At 36.5% G+C, this 26772-nt stretch overlaps 1 protein-coding gene across 1 annotated transcript in view; it reads left to right on the top strand.

Moving 5' to 3' along the window:
* Nucleotides 1-26772, top strand: part of LOC150083109 (uncharacterized) — a 773496-nt gene that overhangs the window by 477805 nt on the left and 268919 nt on the right. The window contains exon 11 of the mRNA XM_090378391.1: nt 20221-20303. Coding sequence (XP_090234517.1) covers nt 20221-20303 — 83 coding nt within the window. The remainder of the gene's footprint in view (nt 1-20220; nt 20304-26772) is intronic.

The raw sequence follows: 26772 nt of genomic DNA, 5'->3' as shown, positions 1-26772 counted from the left end.
TTGTAGCACAGGTGCTGCCCTCCTGTGCCTTAATCAGAATTATGTGTTGCTGCTGTGTATGTTTACTTGCTATTGATCTTATGGTTTGAGTCAGAGTGTATAGCTGCGTGGCTTTTGCATATGTTAAAGATGGCTGAGAGAAACCAGGATGAAAATCCTTAGGTGTTTTATAATTCTTTTGTATTTTATTCAGCTGGAATTCTTTTTCATCCAGCTTAGTTTTAAGGCGTTCGTTCTCCATGATCACATTGATTAGTATCTGCTCCATGGCAGACCAGATATCTTGTATTTCAGTGGTTACTTGTTTTGTTAGCCTGCCCCCTTCAGAAAGAATGGTTGAGAGGCCAGTTCTTAAGGAGGAAACTTGTTCCATATGTACCCTCAGAATTAAGTTGGATTGAGACTGGTCGGGAACAGAAACAGAATCTCCTAGGGCAGAGGAATTAAGATCCACTGAAGGCTGAGGCAATGTCTTCTCCAAGGGTGTGGATAAGTCTTTGGGTTCTAGGCTAGGGATTTCCATTGTCGGTTCTTTACGAGTGGAAGCAGTCACTTTGGTCACATTATCACTTCCAAAGAATGGGGGCATTACCATTTTAACCTCCATTTGCCGAATCCGCTACCGAGGCCGTAGCCTATCCGCGGTAATGTCAGAGAATGGGATTTTTCCTAACTTTTAGAATTCAATTTTGTTAATAAATAAATAAATAATAACCGAACAATAAACAATTCCTATCTGGCCACTTAGCCTCATGCAAGGAGAATCAACTTTGATTTTCTATCCATTGATCCTAATTGGATGAGTTGACATCCCTGCCACTTGGAGGCGTGCCACTACTACCCAGCAATCTAAATCTTCTTTTAAAGACTTCAGAAACGTACTTATTAAAATAAGTAAATAACCTTTTATCAGTGAACATAACATGGAGTCTCTCTTTCTCCAGATAGCCAATTGATAGTTCCAATTCCATTCTCAAGTCAACGTAATAATTGCAGTCAAGCATAACCTGCTCAGTTGTTTCAAGCTCTCCACATTTACACAACCCATTTTCTTTAAGTCCGAGCTGAAAGAGTCTCAATGCCAATCCATGTCCAGTTAACAAAAACGTAGAACAAAGACCAAACTGTTGCCACAACTTTCTTTTAACATCAATTATATTAATTCTCGGCAAAAACATAAAGGTCTGTCGTCCTTTTTCAGATGTTTCCCATTCCATTTGCCATCTAATTTTAACTTCTTCTAAAACTCTGTTCTTTTCATTTTTAACATCTGCTCTTGTATAAATTTTTCCTGGTTCTGGACAAGTTCTTATTCTTACTATTGTCTTCCTGATGTTTCACTTAGTAAGATATCCAACTCCAGCTATTAATACTACATACTGGACTGGCAACCTACCTGATATTACCTGCAAGGCTTCTGTGGACACCGTCCGACATGCCCGAGTAATCCCTAGTAATGCAAATCTTTGTGCTTGTACTAGGTGTTTTTGAATAACCTTATTCCCAATCCTATGAACCCAAGCCCTGGCAGCATAACACATTACAGGTGAAAATAAACAATCATATAACAGATTGAGGCCTCTACCTTTTATACCCCAATCTCTTCTAATCACCCTCCGGAGCTTGGCATATAAGGTTTTAATTTTAACTTTTAAATACTTAACGTGTTCTGTAAAGAACAAACGTTCTTCAATCATTAAGCCTAAATATTTTGTTTCTTGTGCATATCGAACGGCACTCCCCATCAGCCGTACAGTAGGAGCTCTATTCATGCTTAGTCTTCCCTTGAGCAACATCTGAACCGTCTTTTCCTTTGAGACCTGCAATTTATGTTTCCTTGTCCATATTTCTAATGTTCTCAAAGCTTCTTCTGCTTTGCTTTCTATGGAAGATCTGGAATTTCCCTGAACCATCATTACCAGATCGTCAGCATAAGCTATCTTTGTGACACCAGGCATTTCTTCATTTAAATATTCATCAAAGACCATGTTCCACGCAAAGGGGCCAATCACCGAGCCTTGTGGACATCCTTTAATAACTTTCCTAGTTATCTCTGTATATCTTGTTTTAACTACTACTTCCCTATTGGAAAAGTAGCTTCTAAATACATTATATAATTTTGTTGTACATACTTCTTTAATTCTAGACATGATGCCTCCCCAGCATAAGTGGTCAAAAGCACCCTTAAAATCAATAAATACACCCAAACAATACCGTTCCTCACTGTCCTCCACCGCTTGAAGCAATCTATATACCACATCTTCAGTTGATGAGTCTTTCTTAAAACCATATTGGTTTTGTGATGACATATTTCATGAATCATACCTCATCATAAGACGGTTCGTACGTAGTCTTTCATATATCTTGCCCAAAACAGAGAGGAGGGCAATTGGACGATATGTACTAGTTTCATTAAGCATACGATCTGTTCCTTTTATAAGTAATTTTATCTGTGCTCTCTTCCACTCATCCGGAAAGGCACCCTCTTCTAAACATCTATTATACAGATTTAAATATAATTCTGGAGCCATTTGAAAAGATCTTTTCATAACCAAAACTTCTATTTTATCTAGGCCTGGCGATTTATCATCCTTCGCCTGGCCCATGGCCGTTGTCAACTCTTCTAACGTAAACTGTTCTTCTGGTGTCACAACAATATTTTGACCATCTCTTTCTAATTCATTGACTTCTTCATTTTCATCTGGAAAGAGATCGTCCAATATCCTGTTCACTGATTCTTCCCAAGTTAAAGTTTGACTATTTTCATTGCCAATAGTGCTTATTATTTCCGATAGGCTTCTTTTATTAGTTAATAATTTAAAAATAGAATTCCATGGATCCCTAGATCCTTGTTTGCTCACATATTCCCTCCACTTATTCTGTTTAGCTTTACAGATAGCTGTAACATATTCTTTACGACAAGCTTTATACATATTTTTATACACCTCACACAAATCTAAATCTCCAGTTCTTCTTACAGCCTGGAACTTTCTTCTTAAGCGAAAAGTCTCCTTTTTTCAGATAATTCAGTACTCCACCAGAATACTGGCCTATTAACCTTATACCTTTTCTTCATACTACTAGAACATGCATCTTTTAAAATAACAGTTAATTGTTTAACATAATCATTTGATGTCAGGCCCACCCAATTTATTTCATTAATACTACTCAAAAACACCTGCTCAAACTTTGGCCACCTTGCAGTTTTATCCATAAATCTATCAATATCATTCAATATTCTCACTGAATCATTTATAACACAGGAGAAAGAGATGCTGTTATGATCACTAGTAGTATGATGTTCTATCACTTTCCAATTTCTAATATTATCCACAATAGAGGTAGTCGCCAAAGTTAAATCAATATATGACTGTCCATGTACCGTGGAATAAGTAGGAGCATGTCCTGTCACATTTAACACCCCATACCTGAAGCAGCAATGAATTCCTCCAGCATCACTCCTCTTTCATTGGATACATCACTACCCCACAATGGAGAACAAGCATTAGAATCCAAGGCAACCACTACATTACAAGAGCCAACTAATTCATATAATTTATCTAAATACTTTATATGTTGTTCCATTCCTTCTGATGGCTGGCAATATACTGTAACAACATACAACTTGCCACATTTCCCTATAATTTCACAACAAACGTTTTTCTCATCACACAGTGATAACACTTGTGTTACAACCACTTCAGGATCTCTAATTACTATGGCCGTCATTGGATTATCACTTTTAGAAACAATTCTATATCTAATAGAATAACCTGCTACTTTACCTTTAATTACATATGGCTCCTGCAAGAGGGCCACCGAGAAATCTTCACATTCCATTATATGATTATTTTCAATGCAACTGCCTTAGCTCTCAAAGAATGGGGACAGAGAATTTCTAATGTATGTGAATACAAGGAAGAAAAATGCAAATCAGATTGCACCCTTGTGCACTGGGTGTCTTAGACACCCCCAGCTGACGAATGAATTGAGCAGGTACTTTGCATCTGTTATTACTGAAGAAATGTCCTTTGTGCTGAGAATAGGCCGTGCTATTGAGACTGAGTCCTATGAAATTAGCAATTTTGCAATTTTTTAGTAATAATTTTTTTAGTAATAATTTTTTTCTAATAAACAGATGCCTGTTTATTAGAAAAACTTTCAAGCAAAAAAGGGAAGTAAGGTTTCTGGAGGTGACGGCATATACCCAGTCATTTGAGGGAGCCCCCCCCCCCCCCCCCCCCGGGAGTGTATTGAAGTGAATTATGAGGGAATCTTTGGACTCAGGAGAAATTCCTTTGGATTGAAGAAGTGCCACCATATCTCTAAAAGATAAAGGCAATTCTAAGAGAAAAGTTGGTAACCACAGACTGGTTAGGCTGATTTCAGTGGTAGGTCAAATCTTAGAAACAATTATTAAGAGTGCAAACCAGGGGCATTTAGATAGACATAGCATTCTGAATAACACACAACCTGGTTTTGTTATGGGAACATAACATTTAACTGAGTAAGCTATTTTGACATAGTTATTCATGAGCTGGATGTAGGGAAATATTACAACATAGTTTATTTGGATTTCAGCAAAGCACATGAGAGGTTTGTATAAGCTTGAACAGGTTGGGAATGCTGGAAAAATTGTAAGATGGATTTTGGGATGGCAGAAGGCAGAGATTAGTGATTAATTGATATTCTTTGGTTGGTGTGAACTCAGAAACTGGGGTCAGAAAGTCAGAAGTGGAGTCCCCCAGGGGTCAGAACTTGGACTACTGTTATTTCTGATTTTCATAAACGACATTGACTATGGGATAGAAGGCTTGATGCCAAAATTTGCTGAAAATGTAAAGATTGGTAGAGCAGTTAATGTTCAGTACTGAGCAGCACTCCAGGTTGACTAGAACGTGTTACACTTGGGTAATAAATTTTTAGATGAAGTACTGATCATGATGTTAATGTTTACTATCAAGCAGCACTCCTTTGAGATGATTGAACTGGCTGAAAGAATGGTCATAAATGTGGCAGCTGCATTGTTTTATTGCAGCAAAATGCAAGGTCTGACACTTGGGTAATAGAAATTTCAAATTAAATTGTACACTTAGTGGAGTTCAATTAAAACAGTAGAGGAAGAAAGGGGTCTGGGAGTTATGGCAGTGTAAATAGGCAGCCTGGAAAGCCCATGGTGTTCTTTTGATGATTTCTTGAACATTATCCTGTAGAGATATGAAGGTGATAATCCCACTGTAGAAGGTAATTGTAAGACCGCAGTTGGAATATTGTGTTCGAGTATGGCGGACCTCATCTGAAAAAAGACATTAAGCTTCTTGAAAGATTCCAAAGATGGGCAACGGTGAGATCAGCAAATTTGCAGCCATATGTGGAGACTCCAAATATGTGGGCTACACAGCTTGCAAATAGGCACCTCATAGGTGACCTGATTGAGGTTTATAAGGCTCTGAGAAGGGTTAGTAAAATGAATGACAATGAAATTCTCACTGTTATAGAGAATTCCAGAGCTTGTGGGCATAAATTCAAATTACAGGGGAAGAGATTTAGGCTAAATTATAGGAAGCTTTTTTTTTTAGCTGGTGAGTTGATTGCTGGAACAGGTTGCCTTAACAGGTAGTTGAGGCTGAGAGTTTGAATAAATTCAAAATTCAACTGGATAGTTACCTGTGTGACGAGGGATGCAAATAATTTTTAATTTCTTATCTACTCCTTTCTTTTTTTATTTTTTCTGTGCCAGTGCAGCAAAAGCTACTAGCTTTCTTTGCACACTGTGGCTGTTACTATTACTAAGACTGTCCCACTTATAGACCAATTTATCTATGTGGTCGTGATGGAGGTCATTGTAGTGCCTGCCATGGAATGTCTTCTTTGCCCTCTTTCTAGCTTTGTTTGTTTGTTTGTTCTGTTTGGGTGGGGCATGCTGCTTGTCTGCTTATGGTCTGGTATAGTGGTGTGTTGTTTTTCTGGGAGTAATGCTTCAGGTTTGCTATCATGTTCTGTTGTTCAGTAAGCTCTCTGAAACCCCTTTTACCTTCTTTCTGTACTATTGTTAGTCTCTTAATGGCCAATTTTGGATGGTGTTAGCAGCTCTTGGTCTTCTTTGTCCTTTTCTTTTTGATGATATTCTTCAACTTAGTGTTATTCTAATCTGCAGATCTGAAAGAACTATATTAGCACTGTGACTGCCTAGGTGTTTTGGCTTTTAATGTGTTTCCTCTGGGTAGTTAATTTTGCTTTAAGCAGGCTATTGAGTCTCTGATGGTATTTTTTGGTCAGGCAGCTCCAGGGCCGCTTTAATGCTACAGCCGAACTAGCAATGGTGGGGGCCTCATGCTAAGAGGGGCCTCATTTTCAGTGTAAATATTTGCTGAAGTAGTGATAAAAATTTCTAATAATAATAACTGGGCATTTTATTATTTCTAATAATAAAATGTCCAGTTTGAAATTTAAACAAAGTAAACTTAAGATGAATGAATGGAGTCAGGGTTTATTTGACAACTTACTGTAGGATCAGATTGGAGAATTAAACCTGACTTTATTCTTTCATCTTAATTTTACTTTGTTTAAATTTCAAATTGGACGTTTTGCCTTCTTTCATACTTTCATTCTTTTTTCCTTTGACAGAATTTATCAGTTTTATTTTAGCATTTTACTTTTATTTATTTTTGAATTATATTCTTTTTATTCCTTCCTTTTTTGGTCTGTCCCGTTGGCTCTGATGTACACGTTTCGTGCATATACATCATAACAGAAACAGAGACTTTGCCTATTGCTGTGGCTCCTATGGTTTTGGCTGCCACCTTTTGAAGAGTTAGTTAAAGTCCTAGAACTTAGAGCATTAAGTACCATTTTTATTATTTTTATGTTATTTTTAAGTTAATTACATTTAATTTCAGGTAATCTACTTTTACCTTGCAGACATTCTCAATTTACCATTGTAATTACAATTGATAGGTCAGCAACCCTACTCAATACACTGATCAAATACATTTGTCTATATTTCATTATGTTTGCTGGGCAGGTCCTAGATCTCCATGTGCTCTAAATGCTGCGCCTGCATCATCCCTAGGTATTTGTAAGTCTCTCCCACCTCATCGTTTCAATCTCTTTATCAGTCTGCAGCTGGTAGCTTCAGCTGACTAATTTTTTACGATTCTAGTCCAAATTTCATCCTAATACCATTGCTGAATTCTTCAGTGATGTGGAATTGCTGCTGGTATTGTTTCTGAGTTGTCACGTAGAGTTTGGCGAGAATTGGTGTGCAGGTTTCCCTTCCTTTTTTGAGGGTATATCCATTACTTTCTATTATTAAGCACAGTGGATAGACTATTGATGCTAGACCGAACCACAATGGGCTCACAGCAACTCACTGAAAGATTCCTCTCCTTATGAGGATTGGTCTGGTTGTAATGTTCTCAACCTTGATTGTAGTACTGTATTTTGCCATGGTTGCTTCCAGGAAGTTTGTCATTGTCAGAATGACATTAGGTCTTCAGCGTATCTGTTAGTGAGGTATGAAGCATGGAGTTGATCGCCTTATGGGCTCGACTGAATACAGATTTCGGTGCTTCCTGTAGGCTTCCTTTATAACTGTGGCATCAATTGTTAATTGCTCCTTGCATCCTTTGCTCATCCTTTTCATCTCTTCTGCTGTTTGGCTGTTTCTCGTGTCTTGGTCCTTAGCTTTCAGGTATGCGATTCCTTGAATTAGAAACTGTTTGTCTCTGGGTCACTTATCATCCAGGTGAACTGCTCTGCTAGGTACTTATTGTTGTGCAAGTGAGCTTCTTGTACCAGCAGTTGTGGATTTTATCTGTTCTTGGGGTTTGTCAGTTGTGGGACTGCCAACTCCCAACTCTCCCATTATGTTTTATCCCATACATCCTTGTTTTCTTTCATTCTACTTCTATACAATTGTTGTCTTACTTCACTGTTCCCTCTGTTTCCCCCAGAACTCCTCTGTCGTCTTATGCTTGGCTGGTCCATTGCTGGCTTTTCTGTCTTGTTTATAATCCTGTAGAAGGCTCTTTGGCTTTCATTCAAAAGTCTGGTGTTTATTTTCCCTTGAGAAGTCTCTTTGTATCATCAGTATAGTCTCTTACTGAGTGTGAGGGAGTTTTCATTCAATGTGTCTGATTATTCTCTGATTTTTGGCCTTATGTTTTCTGTGGATGTCGTCCACAGCAAACCAATCAAGTCTCCTCCCAGTCACCTAGTTTTCAAGTGGTGCATTCATCGCAGAAACAAAGCCTTTTGTGTTAAGAGTGCCCCTTTGTGTCTTGACTGATCTGGTAGCTCTTCTCTTTGCACATTCTAAGAGATCTGTGTATTTTTTAGCATGAGTATTTAAGACCTGTTGCAGCACTCAAGATGTGGCCCAGCCTTTATCTTATATATTGGGACAATCACCTTCTTTTCCTTTCTTGCAGAAACCCCATTGAGCTGTCCTTTTCATTACTGAAATCCAAATATATGATATCAGAATTGTTTGTATCCTTTTCCTTTGTTATACTCCTGACACTGTTTTGATGTGTAATCTCCTCTCATTTTTGTTTTACAGTGCTTCTATCAGACAACTTGACATTGACTTGACCTCTCACTTTCTACCCATATTAACTGGTGCACTGCCTGTAATTCTGTGTGCTTTTAAGCAAAACCATTACCCCCCCCCCTTCTATCTGTGCACATTGTACTCATTCTGTTCATTTTCTGAATTGTTTGTCTTAGTGTCATAATTTCTCTGATATTGCTACATTTAGTGTACATGCAAGTATACATGCACCTTTTTTGCTCTTGGTAATCATAATACAGCCCTTGTATTTGCTTATCCCATGAGGATTCCAGAAAAGAAAGAGCCATGTGTTGATTACTGTTACACTGTGGCTCCAGCTATATGTCCCACTATCAGCAGCAGTGAAACAATAACTTTCTCATCTGCATCGAGCTGATTTTAATCTGTTATTCTTTCTATCCCACCCACCCCTAGCTAGCAGTTTCCTCACCCATCTAACACTAACTTGCTCCTGTTAACCACTGACCTCAGCAAGAAATATTCTCCTCAAAAAATATTCTCCTGAGGAAATATTCTCCTCATGAGCCTTTCTCCCCCTCAGCCTGCCCAGACATGAATTGATTAACAAATGACTCATCATATTCTCTCCCCTTGTAACTTGTTCTCAACATTGCCCTGTATTTGAAATACCTTCTTCTTAACTTTTGTTATGCATTCTATTGTCAGTTTTATAATTGTTTTCATGTTGTTTAATGGAAAGGTTTGTTTTACTCTCATATATTTTTGGCATATTTACTGTTTCCTCAGGCCCTTTTCAGTGTGACATTCTCTTGGGTCTTAGCTATGTAAAATGTGGTTTTTCCATGTGGAGTTTTTTGTAGGAAGAGGTACCCCCGCTCTCCTTCCCATACTTCCTGTACTTTGGACCTAATCTGGATAAATTGTTCAAGATGGAGTTGTTTTGCTGCAATCATTAGGGATGTACTGATAAAGCAGTTTAAATTCATTTGTTTTTAAAGTGAATATAACCTTGTTCGTCCTTTTGGTATGAATTCTCTCTCTTGCCAAAATTGTGACATTGTTCTCCATTTTGGTGAGAGAGAACTCATGATGTAATGCACAGAATATTGACTTGGACAGAGTGTAAGCTGAAGTACATGATAATGATCTGATCTTGAATCACATTTCAACCAACACTTCCTAAAAATTGAGGACACTATTTAGACAAATAATAATACTCTGCATTTCGAAAAAAAATTCACCGTTTTTTCAGAAAAGAGTGTATTTTTGATTCATTTTCTCGTGCTGATTTCAAAAGTGACTTCTGTTTGTTTCCATCACATTTCATGAAAAAATATTTGATTTTTCACAAATTTTTATTAATTTTGGCAGAATTAATTGTGCTCTGCAATTAAACAAAATGCTACTTTTACCAGACTTTCATATATTTAAATACGTGTTGAAACCACTATTAAACAGGCAGTGGTGATAAAAAGTGGTGGTGTCCACTAAACACTTACTGCTTATTTTAAAAATGATCTATGATATGTCAGATTTTCCTTTCTTTTGAATTTCTTGCAGATCCTTCTTTAGTCTTTCAGAATCCAGCAATAGTCAGCCATCATGTTGACATTCCACTTCCCTTAGTACTTCATCTCCACATCTTTAATGTCCTGGTGAAACCTCTCCTCCTCTTTGTCCTTACCATTTCCTAGATTTTCTGGCAAATAGTGTATGAAAAGTGTACTTGACACTCATGTTGCAGCCCAGCTTCTTGGAGTTTGCCAACATATTTTCAACTGTATTCTTGTAGTCTGGATCCATGTTGTTCCCTAAGAAGTCAACAACAGAGCTAATCCATGTATGTTTTTGTCCTTAATTCATAGTCTCCTCAAATCTCTGTCCCTCATCAGTTTGCAAATTTGAGGTGAGTTCCATCAAAAATACAGTATTTATCTGGAATAATTTGAAAGGCTAATCTTTCTTATTCTTTTTTTTTTTTTTTAATGGTAGTACAGTAAGCGCTGGTTATAGTGATCACCTTTGGAAATTGAATTTTGATTCTAACAAGCGAAAGATCGAATTTATTACTCGTTTAGAACCCCAGGGGCTCACATCTGGTGAGTATGGGCTTGGCACACCTAGGATCCTCCAGCTGGATATCATCATTCGTCTCTTTATTGGCGATTCCCTTCTATTTCTCTCACTCTCAGCATAATTCAGAATTTTTTTTTTTTTTTTTTATTGACTGGTGCAGCAAAACCCACTGGCTTCCTTGCACCATATGGCTATTAATAATAATAATAATAATAATAATAATAATAATAATAATAACAACAACAAGAGATTGTACAAACAAAAAGCCCAATAAAACAAAAATTGCAAATTGTTTTTATTTTTTTATGGTTGCTTTAGAAAAATATCACAGCGACTACTCTGTTTTCACAGAAACCATGAGTGAATTTCAGATTAATTTAGCTCCAGATTCGGTAAGAATAATATCAGCCCAAAATTGTGCGATTTATTATTTTTCTCAGTTTTTTATGGTAAAATGTGAATGAAAAGAAAACACCTTGTTTTAACATTGCAACAATAAATTGAAATTATTAATAGAATTAAAAAAGGTGGAAATTTAGGAAATCTCTCCAGAGTTTAATTTGGGGACTTCAATAATTTACAACATCAAGAAGAATTCTAATACTATAACAGAATTTGTATTGATTATGAATAGTGAAGAAGGATTTAGAAGGAAAAAGACAATGTTGAAACCCGAAAATACTGCTTTAGAGAGTGTAATTTATTTGTTTTCAAAAGCGAAGTTTAGGTGAACCAGTGTCTGACCCAATGTTGTGTGAAAAGACATTGGATTTTAATCAAAAATTAAGAGGTAATGAAGATTTTAGGGCAAGCACAGGTTGGCTTAAAAAACTTTAAACTGAGACACGGTATATGTGAACTAGATATTTAAGGCGAGAAACTTTCTGCAGATGGATTGGCAGCAGTGTCTTTTAATAAAAGTAAGTTTGCTTCAGTTTTAGCAAATTAGGAGAAAGAATCATTTATAATGTTGATGAGACAAGCTTATTATGGAAAGCATTACCAAGGAAAACCCTAGCCACTAAAAGAGAAATGCCCAACCACGTTTTAAGATGAGAAAAGAGCGAATTGCTATTATTGCAAGTGCTACTAGGATGCACAGATTGTCTGTGCTCATTATCAGTAATTCGAAAAAACCGAAAGCATTTAAAAATCTTTCTAATTTTCCTGTTTTGTATAAAAATTATAAAAATGCCTGGATGGATGTTTCTGTTTTCGGAGATTGGTTTTTAATTTTTTTTTATTTAATTAATCTTGATTATTTAATTTAATCGTAAGGAAAGATTAAATTTATTTTCCTTATTCGATTATCCACAAAATTTGGCTATCCGGAAGAGGTGTGAAATCAGTTATTCTGGATAACTGACACTCTACTGTAACTTGTTTTAGCTTCTCTTGGATGATCGATGGGAATTTAGTACAAAGGTAGTTGAAGCAGGGACCTTCCTTAGGTAACACTTTCACAAACCAAGTTTGATGTATAATGAGTGGAAGGCGGACAGTTTTGTGGTCTATCAGTGTTTTATGAACTATTGTTTGATCCATGCAACAAACTGGCCCCCTTTGTTCAGACCTTTACAGCTATACAAAAAGCTATACAAAAAAGCAAGACATTTTGGTATAGCTTTGAGATTACTTTCCACGTAACATGCCTATTATTTTTAAATGCAGAGACCAATCATGTTCTTCGCATTAATATTGTCAACAATTGACTTCAAGTTCTCATGTGTCTTTCAAGTGCGTAGAGTGAGATAACGGAATTGACCCATATTTATTTCCACTTTGATTACACACTTTTGAGACTCCTTTGATGAGTCAATAAAATGTCTGCACCTTATAGGATTATAATTGATTCCTAAAGTTCATTAAGTTATTTATATTACTGCAGAAAACCAAAGGATTGTCCTCAGAAAAGTAGGTGACTAGTTCTCTTTCTCTCTGTCTGTACCACAAGAAAAATAATCCCATATAAGATATTTTGACTTAAATCTTGAATGAAGAAGTTTAACAGATTCCTTTTGTTAATATAAATCTCTTACCAGTTCATTGGGTGAAAAGAGTTGGGGCTGAACTCAAATGTCATGTCTCCAGCCATGTAGACTTCATACGGCTGGAGACATTGACTTCATACCATCTTCCGAAGCTTCATTATCTGCACTCTCTGCTGCTGCATTCTCCAGTATAAATGGAGGGCATGGAATTGACATGCTATATCCACGTGAGACTGGTCTAATGGCAGATGGAATATTAGAACACAGAATCCCCTTCTTACTTTTTGCATTTTATTTGTCTACATTAACTAAGCAAAATTAACAGTAATGACAGTTGTTTGTGAGCTTCTTCATATCATGGGAATTGCAAATGATATAGCTTTCTTTTTATTATTTTTTCACAATCTCAATTCTTCAGTGCAGGTTGAAGCACTGCAAGGTTTATGTGGAGTCCATTCTTCCTCTTGTTCACTGAATTTTATTCCAAAATAATCATAATACACATTTTTTACAAATTCTGTAATACTTTTTTTTTTCTTTTTCTTTTTAGGACTGCATAACTTTCACAAATTTAATAAATTAAATTTTAATTGTTCAAACACTTGTAGGAAGATATTTTACTTAGTTTTCAGTACAAATTTGTCACGGTAACCTCCAAAATAAACTGAGCTCAGTGTGATAAACACTGAGCTCTCACTGTGTAGCTCTCAAGTTCAAGAAACAAATGACCGAAGGCAGTTTTTCCAGATTGTGAAGATTTAGTTTACAAATTCCCAGCATTTACTCCTAATGTTCAATTATACAACAATGACATTAACTTCAGTGATTTATGTAAAATTGATACATGATAGGAAAAAAAAAACGAATCGCATTTCTGAAATCAGCCTAAAAAAACAATTGAAAACAGCTCTTTGGTTACAAACATCGAAAAACTATGCAAAGTGGTCTTATTTATTGACATTTCTTTTCTATGAACTCATCCTGGAAATTAATGATTTCTGGTAACCCCCGAAAAATCATAAGCAAAACTTATGATTTGCTACCATTTGAAATGGCAGAGTTTGGACTAAAACTGGTATATAAGGAGGAACATGATACAATAGGGTACCCATAATGCAGATTTTTCTGGTTTGTTGAAACCTAGAGAAATAGTGGGCTAGTAAATCAGAATGTCTTATAATGGGGGATTTTAACTTCCCAGATATTGACTGGAACTTGTGGGTTGGTCACTCGCACACTAGTAAGAATTTTGTGGATTTATTGGATGATTGTTTTCTGCAGCAGCATGTTCGAGAGGCAACCAGAGAGGGTAATACTCTTGATTTGGTTATCAGCAGTGATCATTCGTGTATTAAGAATTTGCAGATAAATAACCATAAGGTGGCAGTGATCACAGTGTACTGATGGGGGATTTACTTAAAGATATAATTACCATCAGGGGTAAACGAAAGGGTTTTTAAAGGAGAGTACAGTGGTCTCAGACAGTTTTTAAATTCTGTATAGTGGAACAACTGATGATGTTACCAACAGCAAATTCTAAGTGGGAAGCCTTCAAGGAATTAATCGTGGAAGCTACTAAAAGTTTCATACCTATTAAGAAATATTGTTCAAGGTTTAGGCCTAAATGGTTATCAAATGAAGTAATGAGACTCATGACAGAGAAGAAAAATGCATGGGATGCATATAAATTATCAGATGACACAGAAACTTATGGCAGATATAAGCTAGTCTGTAATCAAGTCATAAAGGTGGTTAGGCAGGTGAAGGCATATTACGAGAAATCTTTGGCAAAGGATGCTAAGAAAAACAGCAAGGATTTCTTTACTTATATAAACTCTAAAAGTAAGAGGGTGAATCTGATTGGTCCCCCTTGATATCGATGGTTCGATTGTTGATGATCCTGCTCAGATAGCAAACAAACTGAATGAGTATTTTGTGTCTACATTCACACATGAGGAGTTATTAAGGTTTGAAAATGCCAGAAAGTTATCAAATTGTAGCAGGGTGCTTAATGGTTTTGTAATAACTGAGAGCAAAGTGGAGGAGAAATCGTTGAAGTTAAACATAAGAAAGGCATCCTGGATGGATGGGATCTATCCAGTTATATTAAAGGAGGCGGCAAAGGAAGTAAGCAAACCCTTAGCCATAATTATGAGATCATCCTTGGATCAAGGGAGGTCCCCACAGACTGGAGATGTGCAAATGTATCCCCAATTCACAAAGGGGGAATCGAAAGGTGACACGAGTAATTACGGATGAGTTAGTTTAACTTCTGTTCCGGTTAAAATAATGGATTCACTGGTTAAAGATGCATTGCAGGATCATCTAGACAAGACTGCAGCAATAATTCAGACATAGCATTTGTTAAGGGAAAGTCTTGTCTGACAAATTCGATTGGTTATTATGATGTGGTTACAAAGGAACTGGATGCAAAAAATAATTTTGATATATACTTGGATTTCTGGAAAGCTTTTGACACTGTTGCGCATGGAAGTCTACTATACAAATTAGAGCAGAATGGTGTTAAGGGTAAATTGCTACAGTGGATACAAGGATGGTTGAGTGGGAGAAGAAAGAGAGTTGTAATCAATGGGTGCTGCTCTTCGTGGACTAATGTTATTAGTGGAGTCCCACAGGGTTTGGTGTTGGGTCCACTGTTGTTTTGGATATTTATCAATGATATTGATGAAGGTATATCAGGCTTAATGTCGAAGTTTGCAGATGATACAAAGGTTGGCAGGGTTGTTAATGACAGTAATGGCAGTGTGCAACTGCAACAGGATGTAGAAAATTTGGGCAGATGGTCTGTGAAGTGGCAACTGAAGTTTAACCTTGACAAATGCAAAGTACTGCATATGGGTAGATGTAACCCCATAAAAACATACCAACTGTGTGGTACTACACTTAGGGAGGTAGAAAATGAAAAAGTCCTGGGAGTAATTGTGCAGTCAGGTATGAAGTTTTCTGAGCAATGGAGACAGGCTGCCAGGTCATGTCATGGAGTTTTGTCAATGATATATAGGAATTTTGCACTTGTTCCACTTGTTCAGATTACGAACCTAAGGGGGGGTATAAATTCAAATTTAATAAAGACAGATGACGAACAGATGTGTGGAAACTTTCCTTTAGCCAGCGTGTGGTTAATTGCTGGAACAAACTTCCATCTGTTGTTGTGTAAGTTGATAGGTTAAATAAATTTAAGGAGCAACTGGACAAACATTTAGCGATAATTGTTTTGTAAATTTTTTTTTTTTTTTTTTTTTTTTGGCTGATGCTTCATAAGCTCATACGCTTGCTTTCTTGCATCACATGCTACTACTACCTAATAACATTAAGGTTTAGGTTAATTTTTTCTGTTGTTTTGGAGAATAATATTAAAGAAGAAAAACAACGAATATGGAACAAATTAATGTATTTATGGCAGACCAGATGGGAAAGTGGTGATGTTGGAGCTGTGACGAGGAAATATATTCCCCAGGTGAACTATGCATTGGCAAAAACCGTGGCATCTTGGTTTACGCCTTCTATGTACACTTCTTATTTGTTAACAGGACACGGCTCACTTAAGGCCAAATTATATGAGAGAGGGTTGGAGACAGATCCTTTCTGTACATGTGGCGAGCAGGAGACTTGGATGCATGTAATTTTTTTATGTCGGGAGTATGAAGACCAAAGGTGGATTTTGATGGCGCATATTCCTGACTTATCATTTGATACAGTGCATTTGCTTATTGCAAATCGTGACTGTTTTAATTTATTTCAGGAGTTTTCAGCTGCTGTTTTTGCAAGAAGAACTGTTCTCAGAGCCTTTCTTCAGAGGCAAACCTAGTGTCTTAATTGTCTTCATGGAGTTTCACTATTGGTTTCTACATCTGGCTGGCGGCTGGGGTGCTGGACCTGATTCATGGTGTTGGGTCTGGTGCTCTGGTTGGTTGTCTTTTGTGCTGCAATCATGAATACTCCATTCTGGATTCTGCCGTGCTGGATCAGATTCATTGCGTCGGGTCTGGTGGTCTAAAGCGTCTATTATCCATGGCGTACAGTTGGAGATTGCTGGATAGTACCGTTATTGGTTTTGGAGGTTCCAGTGCATGTGAAACAGCAGCTGAGGAAATATTCAGTTGAACTGTGATTTTTGAAGTTTATAGTTGTGCCATCCAGACTATTGAATATTATTGTTGTTTTATTATATATATATATATATATTTTTATTATTTTTTTTTTCCCTGCTGGCTCCCTGGTATGGGCAACCCGGGGCGCGGGATTGCTGGCACTCACTGGTATTGCACTACCTCCAGTGGGTGCGGGATTTCAAGTGCGAATAGCGCTACAGTAAAATTAGACTCAAGTAATTTAACATACTTTTTAAGGACTGCTTTGTAAAGACTATATATTCCCAAGTTCTCAAGGTAGATTTGGGCTTATGCCTGGGAGCTACCCTGAATAAGAACACACTTGCACACACACACAAGAGTTTAATGTTTGTCAGAGCATATAATTATATGTAAATATATCTTGTATATAACTCATGTATATACTTTTATGTACATAATGTTGAGACTATATTGTGTGTAATTAATAAATGAATGAAAAAATGAAATGAATGTTGTTTAATAATCATTGTGTTCTGATTGGCAATGGGGCATTTGTATTTTGTTCATGAGTAAATTGGGTTTACTGTGATTTGAATTTGCCCCATATCTCATTGCACTGCACAGTTTTGATTAAACAGCACTGCTCCTGTCAATGATTGCATTACTTATGGTTACAGAATCCATATGAAATAATATTAAAAATTATGAATAATGTGAAGTAAATAGTGAAAAAAAAAATTTTTTTTTTTTTTTTTGTTTTGTTTTGTTCATAATCCAATTTATCATAGGATTATGAACAATTTAAAATTATTATATTTTAAATTGTGTGTAGACATCGTCAGATTTGTGAAGAGCCAGAGACTTGCTTGTTGGGACATGTTATGAGAATAGTAGAAGGCTTCCGTAGCCGAGTGGTCAGCAGCGGGAGTGCAGTAGTACACACTCTTTGAGTAGACCGGGGTTCAAGACCCTGATTGCTAAATACAGTTGATCTGCCAGTCTGCACTGGACCAGCTTGGCAGATTGTGGTCCATTTCCCTCAGCATGAATTGTTGAGGAGGCTTCCATCCTGCAGTGGGTTGATAATGTCTGCAGTTTACCTTTTTTTTTTTTATGAGAAAGGATGACAGCAGAACAACTAAAAGTATAATGAAATGGAAGCCTACTTGTAAGAGGGCAAGAGGAAGACCATGGAAAAGATGGATGGATGATGTAGAGGAGGACTGAAAGATTATAAGAATAAGAAGTTGAAGAAGTTTGACTTCTGGGAGAGCTTACTGGTGGAACATCATTGAGAAGTCTGAGATTCCCCCCGCTGTGTTATAATGCCTGAAGAAGAAGAAGAAGAAGAAGAAGGTATATGTAAAAATTTTGCATGTGCAAATTTAACAGCTCATAATGCTGCCATGAATGATTTTTTTTTTTCACTTAGCAGTACAAATAAAAATTAAATACCTTATTCATAAACTGAATAGGTGATATTCTAGTACATAGCCAGGTGGTCAGCATTAATACATGTGCATTAACACAGGTTTGAGCAACAGTGATTGCTAAATATGGTTAATGATCATAACATTGCCAAAAAGATTATTTCTAAATTCTCCTGACATAGTGGTCAGCTGAAATATAAAGGGAGAACATTTGCTATATCAATTGTGGAAGTATATGCCTTGCACTAGACTTTCCATTGTAAAGTGCTATCCATCTTTTGTATAATGTCCTCTCACAAAGTGTAGTTCTGTAATCATGGTTATCTGGTGTAGTGATTTCATCATGGTTATCTGGTATAGTGCTGTAATCATGGTTATACTAATCTGAAAATAGTTTTTGTAATTAGTCACCTAGCATATCACATTGTTGTTGAATGGATGAAAACAAATACAAAGAAGATGGATGAAATAAATTTGGAGCAAAATGTACTTAATTTATTTGGATCATAGACCCACATAGATCAACTTTGCTTTTCTAATTGCACAAGAAAATTAAAATATATGCATTACTTTTGAAAAATGTTTTTCATTGATTATTTTCCAATGTTTATAACCAATTGCTTTTTGCTAGCATCTTTTGCCTTGGTTGTTTAGCTAGATTTACATATTAATTGAAGCATTTCTTCAGTGATTAAACTGTTCTTTGTGTATACAGTACATCTTATTGTGCCATATTCTGTTTGGTGTTTTTTGTTTATTTATTACTTTTATTTTCTTTAATAGTCACCAATTTCAGTTTAGCTTGTTTCTCTTAAAAGATGAAAATGCAGTAATGCTTAAGTCTTTATGAACTTTAATCTTAACTTTAACACCAATATACACTGAATTATAACCACCCTATGAAAATTTAATGAGATCTGACAACCACATGCGGTACGATAGTATGGAGTTAGTCTACCTACGTAGCATAAATAAGGTGTCAATGGTTCAGTAGGTACTAAAATTCCGAGCATGATGGGTAAAAGGAAGGATTTATCAGACTTTGATAAAGGACAGATTGCGGGTGCTCGATGAGCTGGTGCCTCGATTTCCCAAACGGCTGAATTTGTAGGGTGTTCGAGAGCTGCCGTAGTTAAAGTGTACCAAACAATGACCCAACGGCAAAACTGCAAAGGTCAGTGAAAGGTTGATGTTAGAGGCGAGCCCCGGGTCTGATGACTTGAACAGGCACAACATTGTTGAAGAGTTGATTACCCAATACAACATGGGCCAACCTTGAACAATATCTGGCATGACTGCATTGCATGCTCACATGTATGGGCTGAACCAGCAGATGACCCCTACTCCATTCTCTCATAACCAAGGTTCATCGGCGTAAAAGACTCGCCTGATGCTAAGAGCATGCAAGTTGGACAGTAGAAGACTGGAAGAGGATGTGCCGATCAGATGAGTCACATTATTTACTCCACAACGTGGATGGTCATGTATGGATTTGGCTTCAACAACATGAAACTATTAATACTATCATGCATGGTATCAAAAGTGAGGCCGGTGGAGGTGGTTGTATGGTGTGGGGCATGTTTCACTGGCAGGAACTTGGACCCCTGGTGCATGTGGAACAATGTATCAATGGTCTCTGCTATCGTCAACTGCTTGCCGACTGTCTACACCCCCCGTTACGTTGCACTTTTGCCCGAATGGTGATAGTGTCTTCTAAGATGACAGTGCACTGAGCCATCGGGCACTTGTTTTGCAGGAATGGTTTGAGGAACAGAGTTCTGACTTCCAGCATATCGATTGGCCTCTGAAATCCACCGATATTAATACTACGGAAAGGCATATCAGGCATCCAGATACACAAATCACCTCCACACCCACGTTGCTGACCGCAATACACACACAGCTTGGTTGGCCATACTTCTCGAACGCTTCCGACATCTTGTTGAATCAATGCCAGGTCGGATAGCTGTTGTACCGAGGGAAAAAGGAGGACCTATGAAATATTAGGTAGGTGGTCATAATTCTGTGATCACTCAGTGTATTTTGCATTTTCAGATGTCTCTGAAAAACCTCATATCATTATATAATTCTAGGCATTGCATATGAGAGAGCTAATGAAACTCCGAAGTTTTCATGAAAGAGTTACTGTTAGTTTCATGAACCTCATGCATAAACGGTAAGTCCTTTCTAAAGTATAATAGAAATTTCATTGGTGCGCGCTCTCTCTCTCTCTCTCTCTCTCTCTCTCTCTCTCTCTCTCTCTCTCTCTCTCTCTCTCTCTGCTGCAGGTAGCATAGTAGTGACTTTGCATATATTAGAGATAATGAAGTTACCAATTTACTTATTTTATTAAATCTAGAGTTTAATGAAAACTACCATTGTGTATAATTTTGATAAAGTGATTGTTCGTGAGCTTTTCAACTAAGAAATGAAGCAAAGCAGTTTTTATTTGTTCAGCAATGGGGCATTCATTAATTTGAATACTAATAAATTTTTTAGACAGCAGCTGTGTATTCTTGTGTATGTAGACTTTAATTCATTCAATAATAATAATAAAAGCAGTATTATATCAGTAAAATATACAGAGATTGATACACTACATAGAGTGTTTGATAACCCTCATATAATATGATAATTAGGTTTCTATAAAATCTTGTGTATGTGAAACCATGTTATAGAGAACTAAGAACCAGTAGAAAGGTGAGGGGGGGGATTACGTACCAAAAGCTAACAAAAATACACAATTTTTTTATAACTATTGGACACTTAATTTTTATTAAAAATGGTAATAACTGAACAAACTTCCTACAAACTGTGATACCTATATGTCAGTTAATGTATATTCATTTAATTTTCTTCCTCTTCATCGCTCCTAAGCACAATCAAACAAGAATGTTTTCTGTGTTTGCAGAATATCTTTATTTTCTGAACTTCCTTCTGCAGCATTTAGATTTTGTGTATCTTCTCTGCTCTCTTTAAAATATCAGTAATCTGGGTTTGTTTGCTTTTGCTTGATAGATCTTTTTAAATTTCATGATATGGAGTTATGTGCTCCTTTCAGTCAAAGGACCTGCATTCAAAAAATAAGATTCTAATTGCTAAGCTAAGTTTATGCCTTCCTATTGTGCTCCTAAGCACAGTCAAACAAGAATGTTTTCTGTGTTTGCAGAATATCTTTATTTTCTGAACTTCCTTCTGCAGCATTTAGATTTCGTGTATCTTCTCTGCTCTCTTTAAAATATCAGTAATCTGGGTTTGTTTGCTTTTGCTTGATAGATCTTTTTAAATTTCATGATATGGAGTTATGTGCTCCTTTCAGTCAAAGGACCTGCATTCAAAAAATAAGATTCTAATTGCTAAGCTAAGTTTATGCCTTCCTATATGCTTTTTAGTGTAAGATTTGGAACTTCAGAATTTTTATCTGCACTATCACACTCTGAATTGTTTTGGTTGACCTCCGATGCCATTTCCACAAAATCCGTTTTGCCAGCCTTTTTTTCTACTAGTAATTCTTGGACATCTGCAGGCGTCATATCGTCAAAACCTTCCCCTCCTACCGGTTTAGCAAGTTCCACTATTGCACAGATTCTTTTCTGCCAGTCCGACCATATTTCTTGAATGAACTGACTCTGGCCATACATTTTTCCAACATGCATTTAATGTTTAAGGTTTTACTTACTTCTTTGAGCGATAAAGCTATGAGTTTGATACAATCCACAATTGAATAATGTTTCCATGCCTCCATCACTTTAGTAGATCCAGAATCAATTTTTTCCAAAATCCATTGCAATGATTTTCTGATATAATGAGTTTTAAAGGTAACTATAATACCTTGATCTAATGGCTGAATTAAAGATGTATTAAGTGGTAGGAACCTCTTTTGGATGGCGTGGCACATTATCCAATAGTAATAAAACTGTGAAATCTAGGTTTTTCATCTTTAAATGTTTTTCACCAGCTGGTATAAAAAAAATTTAGAAACCATTCTTTAAATAAATTGGCAATTACCCAAGCTATTTTATTTGCTTTTCAATATACCGGTAAAGCGTTTTTATTTATACCTTTCATGTCATGAGAAATAGAGGATCTCTAAATTAGTATAGCTTTTAGCATGTAATATCCTGATGCGTTACTGCACATAAATAATGTTACCCGATCTGTTGATGCCTTAAAATCTGGTGCAGTTTTCTCCTTTTTGGAAATAAATGTTCCATTAGGCATTTTTCTCTACCAAAGACCTGTCTCATTGACATTGAAAACTTGATGCAGTGTGTGTGTCCATGCTCTTCAATAACTTTTTGAAATTCCTCTGCAGGCTTCTTGGCAGCTTTATTATCAGCCGATGCACTTTCCCCTTGAATTTTTATGTTATGTAATGAGATGCGGTTTTTAAATCACTCAAACCAACTGGCAGCAAACTCTGGGTTAACAGCAGATTCTCCATTTTGGTTTAAATGGTTATAAATTTTTAGTAACTTTTGTTTAATTACATTGCCATCTATTGGAATCCATATTTTTACTGCACTATTGTCAGTTAAATACTGAGTACTTTTTCCATTATCTCAATTATTGGCACTCGGGGACAAGCTGTCATATTTTTGGAAACAAAAATCCTGCAGTAACAGCAATTCGAATTTTCTGTTCATTTTTCTTTATGGTCCAGATTGTTGCTTCATTTAAATTTAAACTTTTTGCAACATATGATACCTTCTCCTTTTTTCAGACAATCCAAAACTTGATTCTAGAGAAATAGTCTTTTTTGAGTGATGCTTTTTTTACTTTACTTAGGCATAATTTAGGGCTGGAATTTAATTCACAACAAAGAAATTATTCCAATATGGTTCTTATGAACAAAGTTTGTAATACATACCTGGAAAAATTTAGAAATGAACAAATAAAAACGAAAATAACCTTACAAAAACCTTAAAAGTCACAAACTGCATGCTCGAACATGCAGTTTGTGACTTTTAAGGTTTTTGAAGTCACAATTTTTTATGTTCTCAAACAAGCACAAGTTCAATAGCACAGAACCTAAAACCAGTGATTTCCCAACAAAATAAAATACAGGGATTTCCCAATCATTTTTTTTTTTTTTTTTAAATAATGGCTAGCGAGTCAACAGTGGGGATTCACAAAAAAGAATTGGAATGTTGAAAAATTACATCCAACATAATAGTAGGGTTTTTTTCTTGTTATATAAGTACCGTGTTGTGCTAGGATTGCCACAATTTATAAATCATGTTTTAGAAGTACCGTTTTATATGAGGGTTGCCTGTATATAATAATTATTTGTCAAACTTTAGATTTTTTTTTTAAATTCAGACAGCCATCACTCCATAACCATTCAGAATGAAATACATATGTATATGACTTTTTTTAAAAATTTTTTTTTTATTTTTTAACCCTAGAATATATCCATGAAACTTTTTTTTGCTTACACTTTTGAAATGTTCTGTTTTGCTGACTACCAGGGCCATTCAGTTGATTTTTTAATGTACTAGCTAAAAAGATTTTATATATAACATTAAAAAAATAGACAATAAGCACTGTGAAATGTGATGCCATTTGGCCGTACATTATTCAAGGAATTTCTAATTGCATTCCTTTTTTTGTATTCTGAATTTCAATGCCAAATATTTGGATCTACTATAAAAAAAGAAAAAAAAAATATTAACACCAGTACAGGAATGGATTAGTATTTGGATTTCTTCCCAAGGATATTTACTGAGGTTCTTTAACATGAGAATGAAATACTAAATAATAAAAATTCCTGAGAGATTTAAGAAAATCTTCTATACCAGTATAGTGATTGAAGTCTGTGTCTGCATGTATACACTTCAAGACAAGTCTGTGCAACATGTTTGTATCCAAAAAAAATTCTGAGAGTATGATTTTTATAGTTTTCCAGAATATGTAGTTGTTGGGTGAAACCAATATTGCGCAGCTACAGCCTACATCTAAATTTTGACTTGATTTTTGTTCCCCCCCTTTGCTGACTTTGCATTAATGATTCAGTATTCTAATGTCACTTGACATCCCACCAATTAATTATTTCCATAGATTCACATAGCTTATGTGAGTTACCTAGATTCCTGACTTGCGATGTGTATAACTGATTATAAAAATAATTGGGGGTGGGGAGGAAGATGTACTATTAGCTAGGTGCCTTTGTAGCCAGGTAGGCAGGAGAAGCAGTGCGTATCACACACACTTCTTGATTAGACTGGGGTTCGAGCCCATGCCGAACAGATACGGAGGATGCGGAAAGGTCAGGGAATGACCACCGCATATCCCCGGAGCAATATGGCCTTAGTTGCTAATGCTCCTAAAAACCAAAGAACAAACTATTACCTAAGTGGGTAAAGCACTTTAGTATTGATAACATTGGATTAAATCTCTCCACCAATGCTTCTTTGCCTTTTGTTTCTTCAGTTTTCAACTAGTTTAAATTCTTATGAGTTAATTTGCATATAATCAATTATTTTTTTTAATGAAAACTACAAATACAAGGGGTATTAGAACCCATGCAAGGTGCTTAGTACCTTTCATGGATTGAAGGTTGACAAGCTGAAAGAAGATATTTCTTGACATTAGACCATATACTTCTGTAGGTTCTAAATTTCAGGAAATAGGTATGAAGTTGTTCGAGAAAATGGTAGTTGAATGAATATATTAGTCAGGTAGTTGAATGAATATATTAGGAAGATGAAAAGTTAGTTCTGTGAGTTTGAAGTTGGACAGTAAAAAGACGTTGACTGGTTATGGAACATGTTTGGGCTGCTTTGGAAGAGAGAGAGAGAGAGTGCGCGCGGGAATTATAGAAGCCAATTCAGAAGAACTGTGCCCATGGAAGTATCTATAGAAAAGGCATGCAGCAGAAACAGAATGTCTATGAGACAGAGCGGAGAGAGTGTTAGAGATGAGTCATTAAATCCCATAACTGCCCTCTTTTCAATGGAATCTAGAAGCCTGAGAGAGGTTTTTTTAGGGCACTGTCCCAGATGTGGGACAATATTCTATGATAGGGCAGATTTGCGATTTGTGCAGAATGAACAGCTTTTTGAAAGAAAAGTAACGCTGAGAGTGAAAGAGAAAATTCACTTTTTTAGATGCAGAGGAAGCGATATTTTTAATGTTGCTTTTCCAAGAGAGATTATAAGTCAGGTTAATCCCCAACAGAGATGTATGATTTTGCCTAGAAATCGAAGTATCATTGAAGTAAGCATAGGAGCAGAAGAATAGTTTTTGAGAGATATAAGACAGGACTGAATTTTAGAAGGATTGAAATCAACTAAGTTATCTTTGCCCCAGTGGAGAACTACCTTCAGATCTGCATTTAAGGAATTGGTGGTAAAGTTGAAACTGTTTGTGCAGGGCAAGTTTCTCAATCTGCAACTTGGAATGCAATGTGCTATAATCATCAAAAGTACGGATGGGATTTCCAGTCACTGGAAGAAGGTCATTAGCGTACAAGAGAAAAGAGTGGGGGAAAGAACTGAACCTGAGTGAAAACCAGCACTAGTGGAGAAGTTAGACAGAGAGCAATCTACCGAAAGCAGATGACTAGCAGTTATCAGTCAGACAGAAAACTGGAGACCCAGTTACAAAAAGCAGTTGGCAAACCATAAGATGGAAGTTTATTTAGAAGATGTTTTTGCCAGACAGGATCAGAATCCTTTGAAATATCAAGAGCAACTGCTTGAGTTTCACCAAACAAATCCACTGAATTTGTCCATAGATGAGAAACATAAGCCAGTATATCACCTGATGCTGACAGAATCCATACTGGCAATCGTTGATCAGATGCAGGGTGTCTAGATTATTTCAGAGTTGGTGGGTAATTGATTTCTCCATTACTGCAGAAAGAGTAGAAGTAAGTGCAATGGGATGATAATTGGATGGAAGGGATTTTTCACCCTTTTTAGGAACTGGCTGGATATGAGCAAATTTCCAAGCAGAAGGAAAAACACCTTTGGAATAAGAAAGTGAAAAAAGGCGGCAAAGAATAGGAGTAAGTTCAGGAGCACAGGCTTTGAGAACAAGTGGAGATATACCATCAGGACCTGGGGCTTTCTTAGCATCAAGATTCATCAAAATCCTTCTGATATCCTTTTGATGGAAGACCACAGGAGGCATTGAATGGAGCGTGTTGGGAATGGTGAGAGGTGTTTTACCAAGATCATTAATACATGAGCTGGAAGAAAAATGGGATGATAGCAGGTCAGCTTTATCCTTGGCTGAAGTAACAACAGAACCATCTGGTTTGGACAGAGGTGGGAGCAAAGATGGGCAAAAGTTGCGGCCAATAGCTTTGGCAAGAGACCAGAATGCTCGGTTATCATTAGGGAAGGAAGTAAGTTTTCTACTCTTAGCCTGTTCAAACTCTAGTTTGGACTGATTAATAACTGCCTTACAATTGTTGCGAGCTTTGGTGTAGGCAGAAAATGAAACTGAAGAATTAGAAACAAGCCAATTACGATATGCAACATTCTTCTCTTGAACAGCCTTAGCACATTTATTGGAAAACCAAGGTTTAGATAAAGGACGAGATTTTAAAGTGGAGTGTGGGATAAAGGATTCCATTCCTGCAAGAATAATTTCACTGACACGATATGAGCAAACGCTGACATCAGAAGTTTTGAAAC

The sequence above is a fragment of the Mastigoproctus giganteus genome, chromosome 7 (assembly GCF_048544385.1).
Source record: "Mastigoproctus giganteus isolate SK-2022 chromosome 7, ASM4854438v1, whole genome shotgun sequence".
Taxonomy (NCBI): domain Eukaryota; kingdom Metazoa; phylum Arthropoda; class Arachnida; order Uropygi; family Thelyphonidae; genus Mastigoproctus; species Mastigoproctus giganteus.
The sequence above is the reverse complement of the archived record's forward strand: the minus strand, read 5'-3'. Positions and strand labels throughout refer to the sequence as shown.